At 36.9% G+C, this 20,731-nt stretch overlaps 1 protein-coding gene across 6 annotated transcripts in view; it reads left to right on the forward strand.

The window, feature by feature from the left end:
* Positions 1–20,731, forward strand: part of LOC139126882 (uncharacterized) — a 45,309-nt gene that overhangs the window by 8,456 nt on the left and 16,122 nt on the right. For 2 of the 6 annotated variants that reach the window (XR_011550845.1, XM_070692806.1), the window contains exons 1-4: positions 1–200; positions 2,337–2,467; positions 11,390–11,521; positions 12,168–12,299. The exon at positions 1–200 is cut by the window's left edge and continues 111 nt beyond it. Coding sequence is in view for 1 of the 6 variants with exons in the window: in XM_070692806.1 (XP_070548907.1) it covers positions 159–200; positions 2,337–2,467; positions 11,390–11,521; positions 12,168–12,299 (437 nt within the window). In the remaining 5 variants the exon portion in view is untranslated. The remainder of the gene's footprint in view (positions 201–2,336; positions 2,468–11,389; positions 11,522–12,167; positions 12,300–20,731) is intronic. The other 4 variants (XR_011550848.1, XR_011550846.1, XR_011550847.1 and 1 more) reach the window with 3 other exon arrangements.

A 20,731-nucleotide genomic window follows, 5' to 3' on the forward strand; every position in this document is an offset into this window, starting at 1 on the left:
TATATTTAAACCTTTATATAGGTGACCGTCAACCTGTAATAACTAATGGAGCTGAAGTTTTTCATATTGCCGTTGGTGCAAAGAGGGATACTACGCCGCACTGACAGGCTGAACTCAAACTCAAAATAATTGCATGTTTCACACAGTTCATCGATCAAATGCGAGGTGTTTGCCGGGAAAAAGAGTCCCTGCACATACCGGTATGTCATTATCCATAATCGCTGCCATTAACATAGTATATTTCCCAAGGGACACACGGCGACACGCGTATGCATGCAGGTCTGTAAGCGCATATACGCGTGGCCATTTCGACGCGAGCACAGTAATCAAGATATGAAAATTCTTTCAGGTTAAGTTTTTTTATTTCTCTATTTAATGGCGAAATTTTAGTGTCCTTGAGTTCATTTGGGAATTTAAAAACAACTGTTGGTTTCAGAATTTTGAATTTCGGCACTCGCGTTATAAAAACAACCATCTTTTCTACAGTTGGTGAAATCGATGTGTAATCTGCCATAGCCGTCAATGGGGTAGCATATTCATTGACTGCACGGCGAAAACGGCAATTTCAGCCTGACTTGATTTCAACAAAAGTTATCAATAGTGATTGAAATTATAGTTGTAAGGATCAGAAATTATCAAACAACAATCGTATGATTTTAAAATTTTGAATCATGGCATAAAACTATCAATTTTAAACGGTTTTCTTGGGAAGGTGGTTGTTGCTATGAAGTTAGCGCTTGCCTGGTAACCGGCAATAGCAGTGAGAAATAGTGACATTTGGCAACCTGCCGAATCGAATATTGCCAGATTTGTCAAGGGAAAGTACATGTAGTTAACAAACTCTTTGAAGTATCAATGTAAATATACATACCTGGCTTCAATAATTATAAACACTCACAACAATCGGAGTCGTTTTTGCTTCCGCTGCACGACAAGTGTGGCCTAATTAATATTCATGAGCCAGAAAATAGGGGGATGTTTACATTGGACAAAGAGGGTGCCTCCTGGGCCAACGTGGCTCCTTCTAACTTGAAGTTTATTTTTGGAAGAATATTTCTGTGAAATCCATCAAGAAATGTAAATACTCAAAACTCCTTGGTTTAGATATGCTTTGTTTCAAATTGAAGTAAATTTGTGTGATTGTATTTTTGGGTCATTTTCTCCCATTTTTGAGCAAACATCTCTGAATCCTATTGACTGATTTTTAATGCAGTTCACCATGGGCTATGTGACCCAGTGCCACAGTTATTATACAACAACTCTGATCATATGGGAGTGACACCGTCTTATTGGCGGTATTTTTTAAATGTCCTCTAGGGGAGGCTGTTACCCATACAGTCATTTCCACCAACTTTGAATCATAGGGTTTCCGTAAAATCATAAAAAACGAATGCTTTTGCTGGCTTCTTAAACGTCCTGTAAAATTGAATCATGGAAAAATGGCTCCATTGAGCATGTCACAGGTCTAAACCATTATATAATCTTGCAGGTAAAAACACTGAAGACCTTGTGACAGTTCAATGACCAAATGCCAAAGGAAAAAAACTAAAGACACAGGTCCTATTAACTGTAATGTGTATTAAGCGGACCCTCAATGCAAACAAAAGATATACAAATACACAGTGTTCAGCTTGTGAATTCAAAGTGTATGTGTGTAGAATGCATTGTTACTGTTTACATTTTAATTTTAGTCCGGACTAAAATTTATTTATCAATAACAATGTTCATTATACACATATGAGCTGTGCTGATAAGCTATATAGTGGACATTTCTACATGATTTATACGTTTAACAATAAACTAGTTCAGTAAATACCGGTATACAGAACAAAAATGCTGAAAATCACCAAAAGTTATAGCTACTGTGGCTGTAAATCTGTTTCATGGCTGAAAGGCATTTCTTTTGCCAAAAAAATAGCACTGTGTCTGACCGTTCACCAATGTGCAGTTTTCTGGGTACAGAAACAATGTGAGTTATAAGTTGGTTTCCTTGGATTCTCTGACAAAATGTAAGCACCACACTAGCCTTTTTGGAAGAATCTGAATAGAATGATATCATCCAGGGCTCCAATAATGTACAAAGTTTAATAGAGAAGTATTGTTGTGATGAATGCTGTATATTTACCTGAGATATCTCCCCGATATGGATGGGGATAATTACAGTCACCAGAAACTTCATTTGGACAATCTCACATCTGATAGAATTACATGTGTTGTGAATTTGAATAATTCTGTGTATGTTGTAGTCTATTCAGTTTCTGTTTTTCCAACCACGCTAATTCAGCTACCCACTTAGGCCAGTACTTTCTCACTGATTTTGCTTTTTTCTCGGGAAGGCTATTCGCAACCTTCCTGTGCAGGTTGACAGTGTAGACACTGTATTGGATGATGTCTCCTTGTCTGAATCCAGTGTAGTTATCATCCGGTTATTACAATTTGTCATCCCGATACTCCGTTCAGAATTAAGGTATGTATAAATGTTTAATTTGATTGTGTTAATTAATGAGTACAATGAAATGAAGGTAAAGTGATATCTTAAAAAAACTCGCATGATTTAGTTAGATCAAAATTTTTTGGAATAACACATGTTTGTTAAAGGTATAATTTTATGTCATTGTTGTGAATAATAGTAGTGACAACTACAGCGACACATAAATAATATTTCTATCTCACTGGAGTTTCCTCATATAATTAAACAACTAACAGTTATGTGTATAAAAACACCATGTAGGGTTTAGGGTTAATTGAATATGTATGTAGGCCTGGTGTGATGTTCAGTACTGTATGGTCACACACATCTTGACTTACACAGCATATAGAGATAATGAGATTTGTGTAGGCCTGGTGTGATGTCCTATGTGGACACACATTTTGACCCCCACATTAAACATGTAGAGATTAAATTAGATTTGCGTAGGCCAGGTGTGATGTCCTATGTGGATACACATCTTGATTACACAGTATACATGTTCAGATAATTAATAATATTGTGTAGGCCAGGTGTGATGTCCAATGTGGACACACATCTTGATTACACAATAAACATGAAAGATAATTAATGTTGTGAAGGTTAAGTGTGATGTCCTGTGTGGCCACACATCTTGACCCTCACATTAAACATGTAGAGATTAAATTAGATTTGTGTAGGCCAGGTGTGATGTCCTATGTGGATACACATCTTGATAACACAGTATACATGTACAGATAATAAATAATATTGTGTAGGCCAGGTGTGACGTCCTATGTTGAAACACATCTTTACTCACATAATAAACATGTATAGATACTTAATATAATGCTGTATAGGCCAGGTGTGATGTCCTATGTGGACACACATCTTGACTCACACAATTAATAAACAGTAAAAATAGTTAATGTTGTAGGCTAGGTGTGATTTCCTATGTAGACACACATCTTGATTACACAGTTACCATAATTGATGTTGTGTAGGCGTGGTGTGACTTCCTATGTGGACACCCCTTTACTAACATTATAAACATATAGATATAACTACATTTGTGTGTAGGCTTGGTGTGATGTCCTTTGTGGTCACACATTTTGACTCGCACTGTAAACATGTACACATTCCTTTTGTGTTGGCCAGGTGTGATGTCCTATGTGGACACACATCTTGATTCACACAGTAAACATGTATCTAGAAAATTACATTTGTGTAGGCCTGGTGTGTTGTTCTATGTGGATACACACATTTTTACTCACACAATAAACATTTTACAGATGGTCAGATTTGTGTAGGCTTGAGTTGATATCCTATAACCATGACTGCAAATTCAAAATACAGGACAGCTGGAGAGATTGTAGTGTTCATTTAGATAGTTGTGTCAATAAGTGCATATATGAGAGACCATGACTGCATATTCAAATATGGGATAGTGGAGTGATTGTCGTGTGCATGTGGATAGTCATGTCAATAAGTGTAGATGAGAGACCATGACTGTACATTCAAATATGGGATAGTGGAGTGATTGTTGTGTGCATGTAGATAGTTATGTCAATAAGTGTAGATGAGAGACCATTACTGTACATTCAAAATATGGGATAGTGGAGTGATTGTTGTGTGCAGGTTGATAGTTATGTCTCATAAGTGTAGATGGAGAGACCATTACTGTACATTTAAAAATGGGATAGTGGAGTGATTGTTGTGTGCATGCAGATAGTTATGTCATAAATGTAGTTGAGAGACCATTACTGTACATTCAAATTATTGGATAGTTTGAGAGATTGTAGTTTTGTCAATAAATGTAGTTTAGGGACCATTACTGTAAATTCAAAATATGGATAGTGGAGAGATTGTCGTGTGCATGTAGATAGTTATTTCAATAAGTTTAGATGAGAGACAATTACTGTACATTCAAAATATGGGATAGTGGAGTGATTGTTGTGTGCATGTAGATAGTTGTGTCAATAAGTGTAGATGAGAGACCATGACTGTACATTCAAAATATGGGATAGTGGAGAGATTGTAGTGTGTATGTGGATAGTTCTTTCAATAAGTGTAGATGAGAGACCATATCAGCACATGCAAAATATCCGATAGTGGAGTGATTGTAGTGTGCATATAGATAGTTATTTAATAAGTGTAGATGAGAGACCATGACTGTACATTCTAAATATTGGATAGTTAGATTGATTGTTGTGTACATGTAGACAGTTATGTCAATAAGTTTAGATAAGGGACCATGACTGTACATTCAAAATATGAGATAGTTGGATAGATTGTAACGTGCATGTGGATAGTCATGTCAATAAGTGTAGATGAGAGACCATGACTGTATGTTCCAAATATTAGTTAGTTGGATAGATTGTAGCGTGTATATGGATAGTTATGTCAATGAGTGTAGATGAGGGACCATGACTGCACATTCAAACTATGGTATAGTTGGGGTGATTGTCATGAGTATGTGGATAGTTATTGTCAATAAGTGTAGATGAGAGACCATGACTGTACATTCAAAATATGGGATAATGGAGCGATTGTTGTGTACATGTAGATAGTTATGTCAATAAGTGTAGTTGAGAGACCATTACTTGACATTTAAAAATGGGATAGTGAAGTGATTGTTGTGTGCGTAAAGATAGTTATGTCAATAAGTGTAGATGAGAGACCATGACTGCACATTCAAAATATTGGATAGTGGGATGATTGTTGTGTCAATAAGTGTAGATGAGAGACCATGACTGTACATTCAAAATATTAGATAGTGGAGTGATTGTTGTGTGCATGTAGATAGTTATGTCAATAAGTGTAGATACTGTACATTTAAAATATGGGATAGTGAAGTGATTGTTTAGTGCATGAAGATAGTTGTGTCAATAAGTGTAGTTGAGAGACCATTACTGAACATTCAAAATATGGGATAGTGGAGTGATTGTTGTGAAGATGTAGATAGTTGTGTCAATAAGTGTAGATGAGAGACCATGACTGTACATACAAAATATGGGAACGTGGAGTGATGTACCGGTAGTGTGTATGTATATAGTTTTGTCAATAATTGTAGATGAGAGACCATGACTGTACATTCAAAATATTAGATAATTGGATAGAATTGTAACGTGCATGTGGATAGTCATGTCAATAAGTGTAGATCTACTAGATGAGAGACTGTGACTGTACATTCAAAATATTAGATAGTTGGATAGATTGTAGCCAGTATGTGGATAGTTATGTCATAAGTGTAGATGAGGGACCATGACTGCACATTCAAACTATGGGGTAGTTGGAGTGATTGTCGTGTGTAGGTGGATAATTATGTCAATAAGTGTAATGGAGAGACCATGACTGCACATTCAAAATATTGGATTATGGAGTGATTGTTGTATGCATGTAGATAGTTATGTCAATAAGTGTAGATGAGAGACCATTACTGTACATTCAAAATATGGGATAGTGGAGTGATTGTTGTGTAGGTGTAGATAGTTGTGTCAATAAGTGTAGATGAGAGACCATGACTGTACATACAAAATATGGGATTGTTGGAGTGATGTACCGGTAGTGTGTATGTATATAGTTTTTTCAATAATTGTAGATGAGAGACCATGACTGTACATTCAAAATATGGGATAGTGGAAAGATTGTAGTATGTAGGTGGATAGTTATTTCATAAGTGTAGATGAGTGCATATCAGCACATGCAAAATATCTGATAGTGGAATGATTGTAGTGTGCATGTAGATAGTTATTTAATAAGTGTAGATGAGAGACAATGACTGTACATTCAAAATATGGTATAGTCTGATTGTTGTGTGATGTAGACAGTTATGTCAATAATTTAGATAAGGGACCATGACTGTACTTTCAAAATATTAGATAGTTGGATAGATTATAGTGTGTATGTAGATAGTTGTATCAATAAGTGTAGATGAGAGACCATGACTGTAATTCAGAATATGGGATAGTGGAGTGATTGTCGTGTGCATGTAGATAGTTATTTAATTAGTGTAGATGAGAAACCATGACTGTTCATTCAAAATATGGGATAGTGGAGTGATTGTTGTGTGCATGTAGACAGTTATGTCAATAAGTGTAGATGAGGGACCATGACTGCACATTCAAAATATTAGATAGTTGGATAGATTATAGTGTGTATGTAGATAGCTATGTCTCATAAGTGTAGTTGAGAGACCATGACTGCACATTCAAAGTATGGGATGGTTGAGTGATTGTAGTGTGCATGTAGATAGTTATGTCATTAAGTGTAGATGAGAGACCATGACTGTACTTTCAAATATTAGATAGTTGGATAGATTGTAGTGTGTATGTAGATAGTTATGTCAATAAGTGTAGGTGAGAGACCATGACTGTAAATTCAAAATATAGGATAGTGGAGTGATTGTCGTGTGCATGTAGATAGTTATTTAATAAGTGTAGATGAGAGACCATGACTGTTCATTCAAAATATGGGATAGTGGAGTGATTGTTGGGTGCATGTAGACAGTTATGTCAATAAGTGTAGATGAGGGACCATGACTGTACATTCAAATATAAGATAGTTGGATAAATTATAGTGTGTATGTAGATAGTTATATCTCATAAGTGTAGTTGGGAGACCATGACTGCACATTCAAAATATGGGATAGTGGAGTGATTGTTGTGTTGCATGTAGACAGTTATTTCAATAAGTTTAGATAAGGGACCATGACTGTACATTCAAAATATTAGATAGTTGGATAGATTGTAACGTGCATGTGGATAGTCCTGTCAATAAATGTAGATCTACTAGATGAGAGACCGTGACTGTACATTCAAAATATTCGATAGTTGGATAGATTGTAGCCAGTATGTGGATAGTTATGTCAATAAGTGTAGATGAGAGACCATGACTGCACATTCTAACTATGGGATAGTTGGAGTGATTGTCGTGTGTAGGTGGATAATTATGTCAATAAGTGTAGATGGAGAGACCATGACTGCACATTCAAACTATTGGATTATGGAGTGATTGTTGGGTGCATGTAGATAGTTATGTCAATAAGTGTAATGAGAGACCATGACTGCACATTCAAAATATTGGATAGTGGAGTGATTGTTGTGTGCATGTAGATGGTTATGTCAATAAGTGTAGATGAGAGACCATGATGCACATTCAAAATATTGGATAGTGGAGTGATTGTTGTGTGCATGTAGACAGTTATGTCAATAAGTGTAGATGAGGGGCCATGACTGTACATTCAAATATAAGATAGTTGGATAAATTATAGTGTGTATGTAGATAGTTATATCTCATAAGTGTAGTTGGGAGACCATGACTGCACATTCAAAATATGGGATAGTTGAGTGATTGTTGTGTGCATGTAGACAGTTATTTCAATAAGTTTAGATAAGGGACCATGACTGTACATTCAAATATTAGATAGTTGGATAGATTGTAACGTGCATGTGGATAGTCTGTCAATAAATGTAGATCTACTAGATGAGAGACCGTGACTGTACATTCAAAATATTCGATAGTTGGATAGATTGTAGCCAGTATGTGGATAGTTATGTCAATAAGTGTAGATGAGGGACCATGACTGCACATTCTAACTATGGGATAGTTGGAGTGATTGTCGTGTGTAGGTGGATAATTATGTCAATAAGTGTAGATGGAGAGACCATGACTGCACATTCAAACTATTGGATTATGGAGTGATTGTTGGGTGCATGTAGATAGTTATGTCAATAAGTGTAGATGAGAGACCATGACTGCACATTCAAAATATTGGATAGTGGAGTGATTGTTGTGTGCATGTAGATAGTTATGTCAATAAGTGTAGATGAGAGACCATGACTGCACATTCAAAATATGGGATAGTGGAGTGATTGTCGTGTGCATGTAGATAGTTATGTCAACAAGTGTAGATGAGAGACCATGACTGCACATTTCAAATATGGGATAGTGGAGTGATTGTCGTGTGCATGTAGATAGTTATGTCAATAAGTGTAGATGAGAGACCATGACTGTACATTCAAAATATGGGATAGTGGAGTGATTGTTGTGTGCATGTAGATAGTTAGGTCAATAAGTGTAGATGAGAGACCATGACTGTACATTCAAATATGGGATAGCCGAGTGATTGTTGTGTGCATGTAGACAGTTATTTCAATAAGTTTAGATAAGGGACCATGACTGTACATTCAAAATATTAGATAGTTGGATAGATTGTAACGTGCATGTGGATAGTCCTGTCAATAAATGTAGATCTACTAGATGAGAGACCGTGACTGTACATTCAAAATATTCGATAGTTGGATAGATTGTAGCCAGTATGTGGATAGTTATGTCAATAAGTGTAGATGAGGGACCATGACTGCACATTCTAACTATGGGATAGTTGGAGTGATTGTCGTGTGTAGGTGGATAATTATGTCAATAAGTGTAGATGGAGAGACCATGACTGCACATTCAAACTATTGGATTATGGAGTGATTGTTGGGTGCATGTAGATAGTTATGTCAATAAGTGTAGATGAGAGACCATGACTGCACATTCAAAATATTGGATAGTGGAGTGATTGTTGTGTGCATGTAGATAGTTATGTAAATAAGTGTAGATGAGAGACCATGACTGTACATTCAAAAGATGGGATAGCCGAGTGATTGTTGTGTGCATGTAGACAGTTATTTCAATAAGTTTAGATAAGGGACCATGACTGTACATTCAAAATATTAGATAGTTGGATAGATTGTAACGTGCATGTGGATAGTCATGTCAATAAGTGTAGATCTACTAGATGAGAGACCGTGACTGTACATTCAAATATTAGATAGTTGGATAGATTGTAGCCAGTATGTTGATAGTTATGTCAATAAGTGTAGATGAGGGACCATGACTGCACATTCAAACTATGGGATAGTTGGAGTGATTGTCGTGTGTAGGTGGATAATTATGTCAATAAGTGTAGATGGAGAGACCATGACTGCACATTCAAACTATTGGATTATGGAGTGATTGTTGTGTGCATGTAGATAGTTATGTCAATAAGTGTAGATGAGAGACCATGACTGCACATTTAAAATATTGGATAGTGGAGTGATTGTTGTGTGCATGTAGATAGTTATGTCAATAAGTGTAGTTGAGAGACCATTACTGTACATTCAAAATATGGGATAGTGGAGTGATTGTTGTGTAGATGTAGATAGTTGTGTCAATAAGTGTAGATGAGAGACCATGACTGTACATACAAAATATGGGAACGTTGGAGTGATGTACCGGTAGTTTGTATGTATATAGTTTTGTCAATAATTGTAGATGAGAGACCATGACTGTACATTCAAAATATGGGATAGTGGAGAGATTGTAGCGTGTATGTGGATAGTTATTTCATAAGTGTAGATGAGTCCATATCAGCACATGCAAAATATCTGATTGTGGAATGATTGTAGTGTGCATGTAGATAGTTATTTAATAAGTGTAGATGAGAGACAATGACTGTACATTCAAAATATGGGATAGTCTGATTGTTGTGTGATGTAGACAGTTATGTCAATAAGTTTATATAAGGGACCATGACTGTACTTTCAAAAATTAGATAGTTGGATAGATTGTAGTGTGTATGTAGATAGTTATGTCAATAAGTGTAGATGAGAGACCATGGCTGTAAATTCAAAATATGGGATAGTGGAGTGATTGTCGGTGCATGTAGATAGTTATTTAATAAGTGTAGATGACAGACCATGACTGTTCATTCAAAATATGGGATAGTGGAGTGATTGTTGTGTGCATGTAGACAGTTATGTCAATAAGTGTAGATGAGGGACCATGACTGTACATTCACAATATTAGATAGCTATTAGATAGTTGGTTAGATTGTAGTGTGTATGTAGATAGTTATGTCTCATATGTAGTTGAGAGACCATGACTGCACATTCAAATATGGGATGGTGGAGTGATTGTAGTGTGCATGTAGATAGTTATGTCAATAAGTGTAGATGAGAGACCATGACTGTACATTCAAAATATTGGATAGTTAGATTGATTGTAGTGTGCATGTAGATACTTTTCAATAAGTGTAGATGAGAGACCATGACTGTACATTCAAAATATGGGGATAGTGGAGTGATTGTCGTGTGCATGTAGATACATGTAGTTATGTCAATAAGTTTAGATGAGGGACCATGACTGTACATTCAAAATATCAGATAGTTGGATGGGATTGTAGAGTGTATGTGGATAGTTAAATCAATATGTAGATGAGAGACCATGACTGCACATTCAAAATATTAGATATTTGGATAGATTGTAGTGTGCATGTAGATAGTTATTTCAATAAGTATAGATGAGAGACCATAACTGCACATTCAAAATATGGGATAGTGGAGTGATTGTAGTGTGCATGTAGATCTATAGTTATGTCAATAAGTGTAGATAAGAGACCATGACTGTACATTCAAAGTACAGGATAGTTGGAGTGATTGTAGTACAGTATTTGCTTTACTCATGCAGTGATTTATTTTGTTTTATCAACATTATCGGTTAAGTGAGACTTGATTTTTTAGATAGGTATTGTTCCATTCATCAGGCAAAAAGTCAGAGCCATTTGTTCATGCATAAATTGGCAAGTTACACTGTTTATCAGTTGCTCATCTTAGGCCCCAAGCCAAAAGTACCATTCATTTAAAACTTGCTATATAGGTATCTAAAGATAATGTCAGTCCGATAAGAGGAAATGTTGTTGAAATTTGGATAATTGTAATTTTTGCTCAATTTTCCCTGTTTTTTGGTAAAAAGCCTTTTTTCTCGAAACCGCAAGTCCAAATTCCAATTCATTTGAAATGTGGTATCACAGTTCATAGGGGTGATCTCAGTCTGATTTGTCAAAATTGTTGTGAAATTTACAGCTACCCACTTAGGCCAGTACATTCTCACTGATTTTGCTTTGTTCTCGGGAAGGCTATTCGCAAGCTTTCCAGTGCAGGTTGACAGTGTAGATACTGTATTGGATGATGTCTCCTTGTCTGAATCCAGTGTAGTTATCATCCGGTTATTACAATTTGTCATCCCAATACTCCGTTCAGAATTAAGGTATGTATAAATGTTTAATTTGATTGTTTAATTAATGAGTACAATGAAATGAAGGTAAAGTGATATCTTTCAAAAACTCGCATGATTTTGTTAGATCAAAATTGTTTGGAATAACACATGTTTGTTAAAAGGTATAATTTTATGTCATTGTTGTGTATAAATAGTAGTGACAACTACAGCGACACATAAATAATATTTCTATCTCACTGGAGTTTCATCATGTAATTAAACAACTAACAGTTATGTGTATAAAAACACCATGTAGGGTTAATTAAATGTGTATGTAGGCCTGGTGTGATGTTCAGTACTGTATGGTCACACTGTTTATCAGTTGCTCATCTCAGGCCCCAAGCCAAAAGTCCCATTCATTTAAAACTTGCTATGGAGGTATCTAAAGATAATGTCAGTCAGATAAGAGGAAATATTGTTGATATTTGGATAATTGTAATTTTTGCTCAATTTTCCCTGTTTTTTGGTAAAAAGCCTTTTTTCTCTGAAACCGCAAGTCCAAATTCCAATTCATTTGAAATGTGTTATCACAGTTCATAGGGGTGATCTCAGTCTGATTTGTCAAAATGGTTGTGAAATTTACAGCTACCCACTTAGGCCAGTACATTCTCACTGATTTTGCTTTGTTCTCGGGAAGGCTATTCGCAACCTTTCCTGTGCAGGTTGACAGTGTAGATACTGTATTGGATGATGTCTCCTTGTCTGAATCCAGTGTAGTTATCATCCGGTTATTACAGTTTGTCATCCCAATACTCCGTTCAGAATTAAGGTATGTATAAATGTTTAATTTGATTGTGTTAATTAATGAGTACAATGAAATGAAGGTAAAGTGATATCTTTCAAAAACTCGCATGATTTTGTTAGATCAAAATTTTTTGGAATAACACATGTTTGTTAAAAGGTATAATTTTATGTCATTGTTGTGTATAAATAGTAGTGACAACTACAGCGACACATAAATAATATTTCTATCTCACTGGAGTTTCATCATGTAATTAACAACTAACAGTTATGTGTATAAAAACACCATGTAGGGTTAATTAAATGTGTATATGTAGGCCTGGTGTGATGTTCAGTACTGTATGGTCCACATGTTTATCAGTTGCTCATCTCAGGCCCCAAGCCAAAAGTCTTATTCATTTAAAACTTGCTATGGAGGTATCTAAAGATAATGTCAGTCAGATAAGAGGAATGTTGTTGAAATTTGTATAATTGTAATTTTTGCTCAATTTTCCCTGTTTTTTGGTAAAAAAGCCTTTTTTCTCTGAAACCGCAAGTCCAAATTCAATTCATTTGAAATGTGGTATCACAGTTCATAGGGGTGATCTCAGTCTGATTTGTCAACATTGTTGTGAAATTTACATAATTGTGTTTTTGAGGCAATTTTTTGCCACTTTTGGTCAAAAAATTGTTTCCCTTAAACCACAAGTCCAGTTCATTTGAAGCTAGGTATAGAGGTTCCAGGTGTGATATCAGTCAGATTGCCTGAAATTATGGTGAAATGGTTTTTTTCTTGATTTTGGTAAAAAGTGTTTTTCTCTGAAGTGCAAGTCCAATTCATTTAAACTTGGTAATGTGGACCTAGGGGTGATCTCAGTAGGATTTGTCAAAATTGTAGTGAAATTTATATAAATTATAAAGTTACACAATAACATAATGGCAAATGTACATAATTTTCATGAATTTTCATTCAAGATCTTGTTTGCTATTCGCATCTTACATTTCTAATTCATAACACTCGTGAAAAAATGTTCAAAACAAATGTGGGAACAGTGTCCATGACGCTATTTTTAAAAATACACTTTAAATTACTCTAAAGCTTCAGCTTTCGATGCAAAAAATTTCACCAGCAAGTTGAAAGATTGTGTTCTATCTGAACTCGCGGCTTGCAGCATTTGCCCTTGTTATCTGAACACCAAAGTTAGTAATTACTTAGCAACTTGGCAGAGCATTCAGCTTTATACCAAGACATTTGCCAAAACAAAGTCTAGTGTGTGGGTGTGGGAAGTCTGATACAACTCAGTAGGCAGCCCCTCTGAGTAAACTGATCTATTTATGTTGGTCAAACCATTTTTGACTGGCAATATTACAAATGTAAATGGAAGAATTTTTGAAGGGGGAAGTAAATACTGTGAGTAAAACAATAATTTGTGGTTACTTTGAGAATACATCATTCAATGCTCAACTGTGTTTGGACTGTGTAAGTGGTAAATGGTTTATAGCAACAGCCGCTTATCAGTTGACTCAGTAGGGCTACCTGCTGAGTTGTCTAAAACTCTGAAGCAGTAAAACAGACTTTGGTTTAGGGAACTCTGCTGCATATTGCTAAGTGCTCAGCCAAGTTTCAGGGTATTTTGGTGTTCAGATTCAACTGTAATAATTTAAAATTCGAAAGCTACCTAATCTCTGCTAACATTGTAGCACTTTTGACTTGGTTTCTAGTGAGGATTATCGGGATTTTGAACAGCTAATACCTTTCATATAATACCTTTTTTGTTGATGAGAGCATCACACTGCATGCCCTTGGCGGTATATTTTTTTCTGTACGTAGCATAAACCAGTTTCTTGTTCTGCTCCCTGAAGCAGACTTGAAGGCATATTAGTCTTCAAGCCCAAGCAACATGCCAACTTTTTGCTATTTTCTCAGTATTTTTCTTACATGTCTCAACTCCATTTTCTTGTTCTACTATTGATACCTTACAAAAGCTTCAATCATAAGTTTCTTAAGAAAGCCTGTACATGAGTAATGGCCACTATTATTATTGACAAATGAATTTTAGTCTATAGACTTTAATTCATTTTAGATCTTGTAATGTCATGCGTCCGTCCGTTCACACAGTATCTCAGACATGCCATGGTCAATTTCTTTCAAACTTTGCACAAGGATATTACCCTACCCCATACAGATGCACGTCAATTAATTGTTTCACAATGGAATTAAATTTGGCCGTGTTAGAGGACTCTTTAGTTTCACTCTCCATAGACTTCCATTTATCAGGCAGTTCTCCATAGACTCCTATGTATAGACAGTTCTCCGTAGACTTCCTTGTATAAGGGCCACAAAAATAAAAATTTACTTTCTCATCGTATTCATATTGGAAAAATGATGCAGTGACACAGTTTTATTACCTCAATTTTTAGAGCAAATAAGGCTAGAGTGCTAATTTTTGGTACACATTGCGAAGCATGGTGTCAAAACATTTCGCCACCATGTCAACTGAGGTCAAAGGTCATTGGCCTTAAATATCACACAAATGTGAATTAGCAGATAACTTAAAGGGCCAGATAGTTCATATTTGGTAGGTTACAGCACCTAATGGTTAACTATCTCATACCTTATTAAAGGGACATTATTTGCATCTTTGACCTCATATTGTTGCAAACAAGCAGTAGCCGACCACAGACAACTTCCATCCCATTTGCGTACACCTTTAAAAAAAACCTTGGGTCTGAGGTTTATGGAGGTTACTGTTAACCTCAGAGTTGGCAGGTTGACCTGCGATCAGTAACCACACTGCAAACTGCTATCTGGGCCACTGTAAGCATCCGCGTGTAAAAAAAATAAACCACACGAAGTGAAAGTCAAAAGTGCAGTATTGCAGTTTCGGGATTCCCTATTACTAATCCAGTTTGCTCAGTTACATTTTGACGGTCAGTTTTTGATGGAGATCTTGACGGCCAATCCTGCTCTTAGATACACCATTCTTTACTGCTACAGAGCACATTTTAGAATGGGCATTTCAAATGCCTACCAGTACCAGCTGACAACGACAAGGTCTATAATTGCGGATCTTTTTCATCTCGTTTGTTCCTCCATATGCATATGTAGACTTGCCCAAAGCCTTTGTGCATAGAAATGTGAAAACAGAGTAAAATGACGGGATATTTAACTTCAGTAGACAGTCATGTTATTGTCGAGGTGATTGCGAAATTGAGCAATGTACCGGTACTTTGGCGACTGACACTTACATTATGTACCGGTACATTGTTGGGTGAAAGCTAACTCTGCGTGGCAGGGCTGTGCCAAACCGCTGGCAGCACCTCGGTTGCGGCGTGCAGTTTTCTCCACCAAAAACAACCCATTTTAATCCAAAACTTGCATTGAGTTTTGTTTTCAAGCACACCCACCTCGCCTGGGTGCACGATTAGCCCTGCGTACAGGTCTGTGTGTTCCCAGCGTTATAGGCGTGGAGGCCGTACGGAGGGCTTTACTCATGTAGGTACATGATGTGCTCAGCTGCCGCTTCTTACGTAAAGTCCACTTTTGGGAGTGGGTCGGAGGCACAGAGGCCGTAAGCGAATGGGTCTAGGCAACTGTAACTGTGATGTACTCACTTTTGGTTCGAAATGCGATTCAACTGATACAAATAATTACACGATGCACAGAGAATAACAACTTTCAAACAGATCTTGTGTGTCGAGAGGTGACTCCAATCGCGAGCAGTATCAATGACAGTACTCGCCCGGCGCGGTGTCACAATGTCACCGATGCTACACACCGTGCAGTGTTCAGTCCGAGTGTGATGTTTCCAGGTTCAACAAGTGATCATGTCGTGTTTGTAAAACGAACCAACGTATTGACAAGAAAATGTCCTAAAAATCTTAAAAATTGACGAAGTTTTGCTAATGATCAAATGCACAGGAAATGCATTACATTGTACTGTTTCACTATTACCACAGCAATCTGACATCGATCGTTTTAGTTTTACCATTGACCCAATTGCGTCTATGGTTTCATTTGTTCCACAGTCCGTGTCATCGATACTAAAATGAAACTTAAAAGCAAATGCCCTGCTTAGTTTCACTATTTGACAGTAGTTTGTGATACGTGCATTTGTTTATGCACCGTGTGCTCCTCGATATCCATTGTGCTGAAGTTAGTATGTAGGTCACAGGCCTTTTATGTTCCAGCTGTACTTTGATGGTTGACGTATGCGTAGTAATATTGGTTATGTGCAGGGGTTCAATCATGGCGGTTGGTTCAAATCGTGCTGACACCCTTACCAACATTGAACCTTGCCGTAAAGAGCAAGAATGTGGTTTTACATATCCTTGAAGCCATCCATAGTCACAATTTAGGTCTTCCATTGATTTGACAGTTGATTTCAGTCATCGAAAAATGAAAAAAAAGTCAAAAGATACAAATAATGTCCCTTTAATTATTATGCATATATCTAATTCTAGGCTAACCAATAAGGCTACAGTGCTTATTTTTGGTACACAGTGCGAAGCACGGGATCAACCATTTCGCCGACATGTCAACTGGGGTCAAAGGTCAATGACCCTAAATATCACAAAATGCGAATTACTAGGTAACTTAAAGATATACTGTCACCTGTTCCAATTGTGCAATAGTTACTATGCAAAGAGAAAATCTAACCAACCACAGAGTTTAAGCGGGTGGCCACTTTTAAAAACAGCGCCCTCACATGGGCATTTTGAATACCAAGGAATGCCCTGACCATACATGGGGATATTTAGATTACAGGTGGTTGTATACCTTTAAAGGGCTAGATGGTTAATATTTCAAAGGTTACAGCACCTATTGCAAATTAACATATACCTCATAGATTATGTACATACCTAATTCTAGGCTAACCAATAAGGCTAGTGCACTAATTTTTGGTGCACATGCAGACACTCTCGAATCTGGGTCCGAAATTTGCATATTCTAAACTATGCAAATAATATGTTAATGAGGTTTGGTCATCCGCAGGTACAATCCAAGCATTAGGGGAACGCTCCATTAACTTAGAAGTACCCGACTAACCCGAGCTTGTTATCAGAGGATTAATCTCTATGTCAACATATGCGAACAGATTACCTTTTAGTGTAAACAAAACATTAGCACTGCCTGAACTACTTTTAGCATGGCCAATGCCAGTCGGCGCCTGACTTGATGATGGCTCCCTTGTCCGGCATTCTGGATTTCCGACCAGCGTTAAAAGTGCCGTCTAGCACTTGCTGTTACTTTGAGGTCATCATTTAGTTCATAAAATTGCATGAAGAGTTTACAAAAACAATGGTACTATAGAATCCCTTTCAATAAAATGCTGTTAATTAATGTACGCTGATTTTGCATATAGAAAGCTATTTTAGCTGGTTGAGGGTACGTTCACAAAGATCATTGCCCTTTGAGCTAAAGTTTTCCTGTCGCACAATATCTCTGTACGATCGAAAGGAGACAACTGAAGATTTTTTGCTTTGTATGAATGTTTATTACCCTATAAAAGAAAGTACGGTAGCGAAAATCAGCACAACAAAACAGGACTTTTACTAAAACGTACTCTTTCAATTTCAGTTCAGACTCAATGAGTGGTATTGCGGAAAGGTGCATGCAATGCAATGAAAGTCACGAGCAAACTTTGGTGTCAACGGATCCAGTCTTTGAATTATCAATGAACACTCACTTATTTTTCTGGTCAAAGAGCCAAAGGCTACTTGTCCATCGCAACAAGCCCCTCTGTTTGCAGCGTGTTCACTTTTAGCCAGATGCCGGCCAAATTGACCGGCTACTTCCGTATTTTGGCCAGCTACTTTTCAGCGATGTTTCGCTCTCTACCCCGAAATTCTGGTTTTTGATGATAATATTTTGATATTTTTGTTGTCTTGCAAGCCGGAGATAACATTTCAGAAGTGCCGATGTGGCTATATGTAGTCTAGCAATTTACGCCCACGAATAGCGGACCATTGCCGAATAAAGTCGACATTTGTTTCTCTCAAATGCGAAAGAGAAGAACGAGTCTCAAACGCGGAAGAGAAAGTCGACGCTTGAGAGCTTTGGTTTTCTGCGTAAGAGTAGGGCCTTGTCTGATGGGTTTGGTAGGTTTTTGATCAAAAGTAAAGCGACCAAACGTTACTGAGTCTCATTTTTATGTAAAACTGTGAAAGAGGCTCCCCACCTAACTATCCAACTATCTTGTGAATTTTGCGTACGGTCTCTCGCTGCTGCCTCAGCTGAACTCGGCTACATACTCGGGTATGTAAATTTGGTTTTATCCCCAAGTAAATCGTCTTGTGCAGAGTTCATAGTTTGTATACATATTCATAGTGTATATCTGCATTCTGATTGGAAGTTTGAATGCTTTCTGACCTTGCCAACGAAAACGACGCAGTGTTTAATGCTGGCGTGCAGCACTGAGTAGGGGCAAATGCGGAAGTAACTTGTCTACGAGTATTTTGCTCTAGCGACTGTTTATTTGAAGATACCAGGCTATCATTCTTCACAATGATACTTGTTTTGCTATTTACTTCCTTGGTAGGAAGTATTAGTGAATTTATGTCATGAAACCCGTTTTTATACCATTTGTGCACGGCAACATCGCCGAGGGAAGTGTACGCCGTACAGCATGTACTGTGTGGGTTTCACACTGTGTTGGTATACCGTACCGGACTATCGGCTCCATGCGTGAATACGTGATGACATACCTATTAGACATATGAATTTATTAAGCTTAGAAGCAGTCATTTTTCAGTCTAAATTAAAATTGTTTAAATTCAATGAGAACGCAGTTGAACTTTATGTATATACACATGTGTATCATTTGTTTTAATGATCAGCCACCTTGGTGTTAGTAGTAACATGGATGTACATCCATGGTAGTAATTGTACAGACAACAGTTTGTGAATGACAGAAAATTGATCAGGATATACATCAGTCATCGGAACTGTCTCCATCTTCTTCTTCGTCATCTTCATCTGTGTATTCTACTACTTCAACCATGTTTTCTTCAGCAAGATCATTTGATATTGATCTCATCAATTTCTTTGATTTCCAATGCTTCTGTGGTTTGCCCTTTGTTTGGTTTTGTCAAAAACAATGTCATCAATTAAGCTGTCACTCTGATCTCCAGTATTGGCACAATTTAAACAATTGCATGCACCCTGGGCCACAAGCATTATTTGACTTTGTACATTTGCAAAATTTATTTTTGCACCCAGATTTTTAACATTACACCCTTTGGTATAGAATGCCATCCTTTCCTGTACTTGGGACAAATTTTCTGGTGAATCCCATATGGGTGATAACTTGTTACCATTGACAACATAGCCAGAGTTGTCATATCCACGAAGACAATCTGGCCCCTTTCTGACTGTGACCATGAATCAGAGATGAAACAAGTTCTGAGCCAATGGTATTTTAAAGCTGTTGGGTTTGGAATTAGATCCTCCTCCCTCTGAATTCTAACTTGGATGGTATTTCTGATTTTTTCAAGCCACTGAATATGTAATTCCAATTCAGTGTCAAATGTTTCATCTCATTTCATGGCTTTAAACTGGTCATATGGGCTGTCATGTTGTGATTCAAACTCACTGTGATGTTTCTGGTAGTAAATAGTTCCAATTAAAAGAAAGAGAGATAGGCCTTTCTCCCAGATGCCACTCTCTGTGTCTGCAAGAGTGCCTGAGGTCGCGGTGGCAATTCCACCAGAAACAAATTCTGAATATTGGAAAAATTCTTTCTGAAATGCTGCTTTTCCACAGCCAACAAAAATGACAAAAAAGTCACAACCAGATGTGATATAGAGAGTTTGGAGACATTTTGCTCTTATGTCTTGATCAATTTAAGCAAGATCTGGATCATTTGCTAAGGCTTTAATTAATTTATTTAAATGTACATATGACTGATCATCTGCACATGCACTGAGCTGTATAAAGATGTTTCTGTCTGATAGCTCAGATGCCATCAGAGGTAATCCGATGTGGTAAACATCTGTATCTGGCGAGTATATAAGTATGTTCTTTTTTACTGAAACAGGGACATGGCGCCATATACGTGTATCAGTTTCTTCATGATTTGAAAAATATGCAGGGTATTCATGAGAAGGGTAATTTCCACTCACAATTATTGCTTTGTCTTTCTTTTGCCCATCAAACCCCCCTGCAATGACAAACTCCTTGTCAACTCCAAGGTAGGGCTTCAGAAAGTCTGGAATTTCTTCACACAGAAAATTCACCAATAACCGCTTAGTTTTTCGTCACCAAAAAAAACATCCAATTTTCTTTTGGAAGTACTGTTTGCAGGTCAATTGATTCATATATGCTGTACATTTTTTTTGCTTTACCATCTCTACGCGCTCTTTCCAAGTCTTTAGGACTTGGTAAAGTTTCAAAAAATATAATATTACAAATTGATCGGATCTTCAACGTTCAAAATTTAGTTGGGGATTTACAACACACGGCAAAATAGATGGACACCA

The sequence above is a fragment of the Ptychodera flava genome, unplaced genomic scaffold (genome assembly GCF_041260155.1).
Source record: "Ptychodera flava strain L36383 unplaced genomic scaffold, AS_Pfla_20210202 Scaffold_147__1_contigs__length_99458_pilon, whole genome shotgun sequence".
NCBI classification, from domain to species: Eukaryota; Metazoa; Hemichordata; class Enteropneusta; family Ptychoderidae; genus Ptychodera; species Ptychodera flava.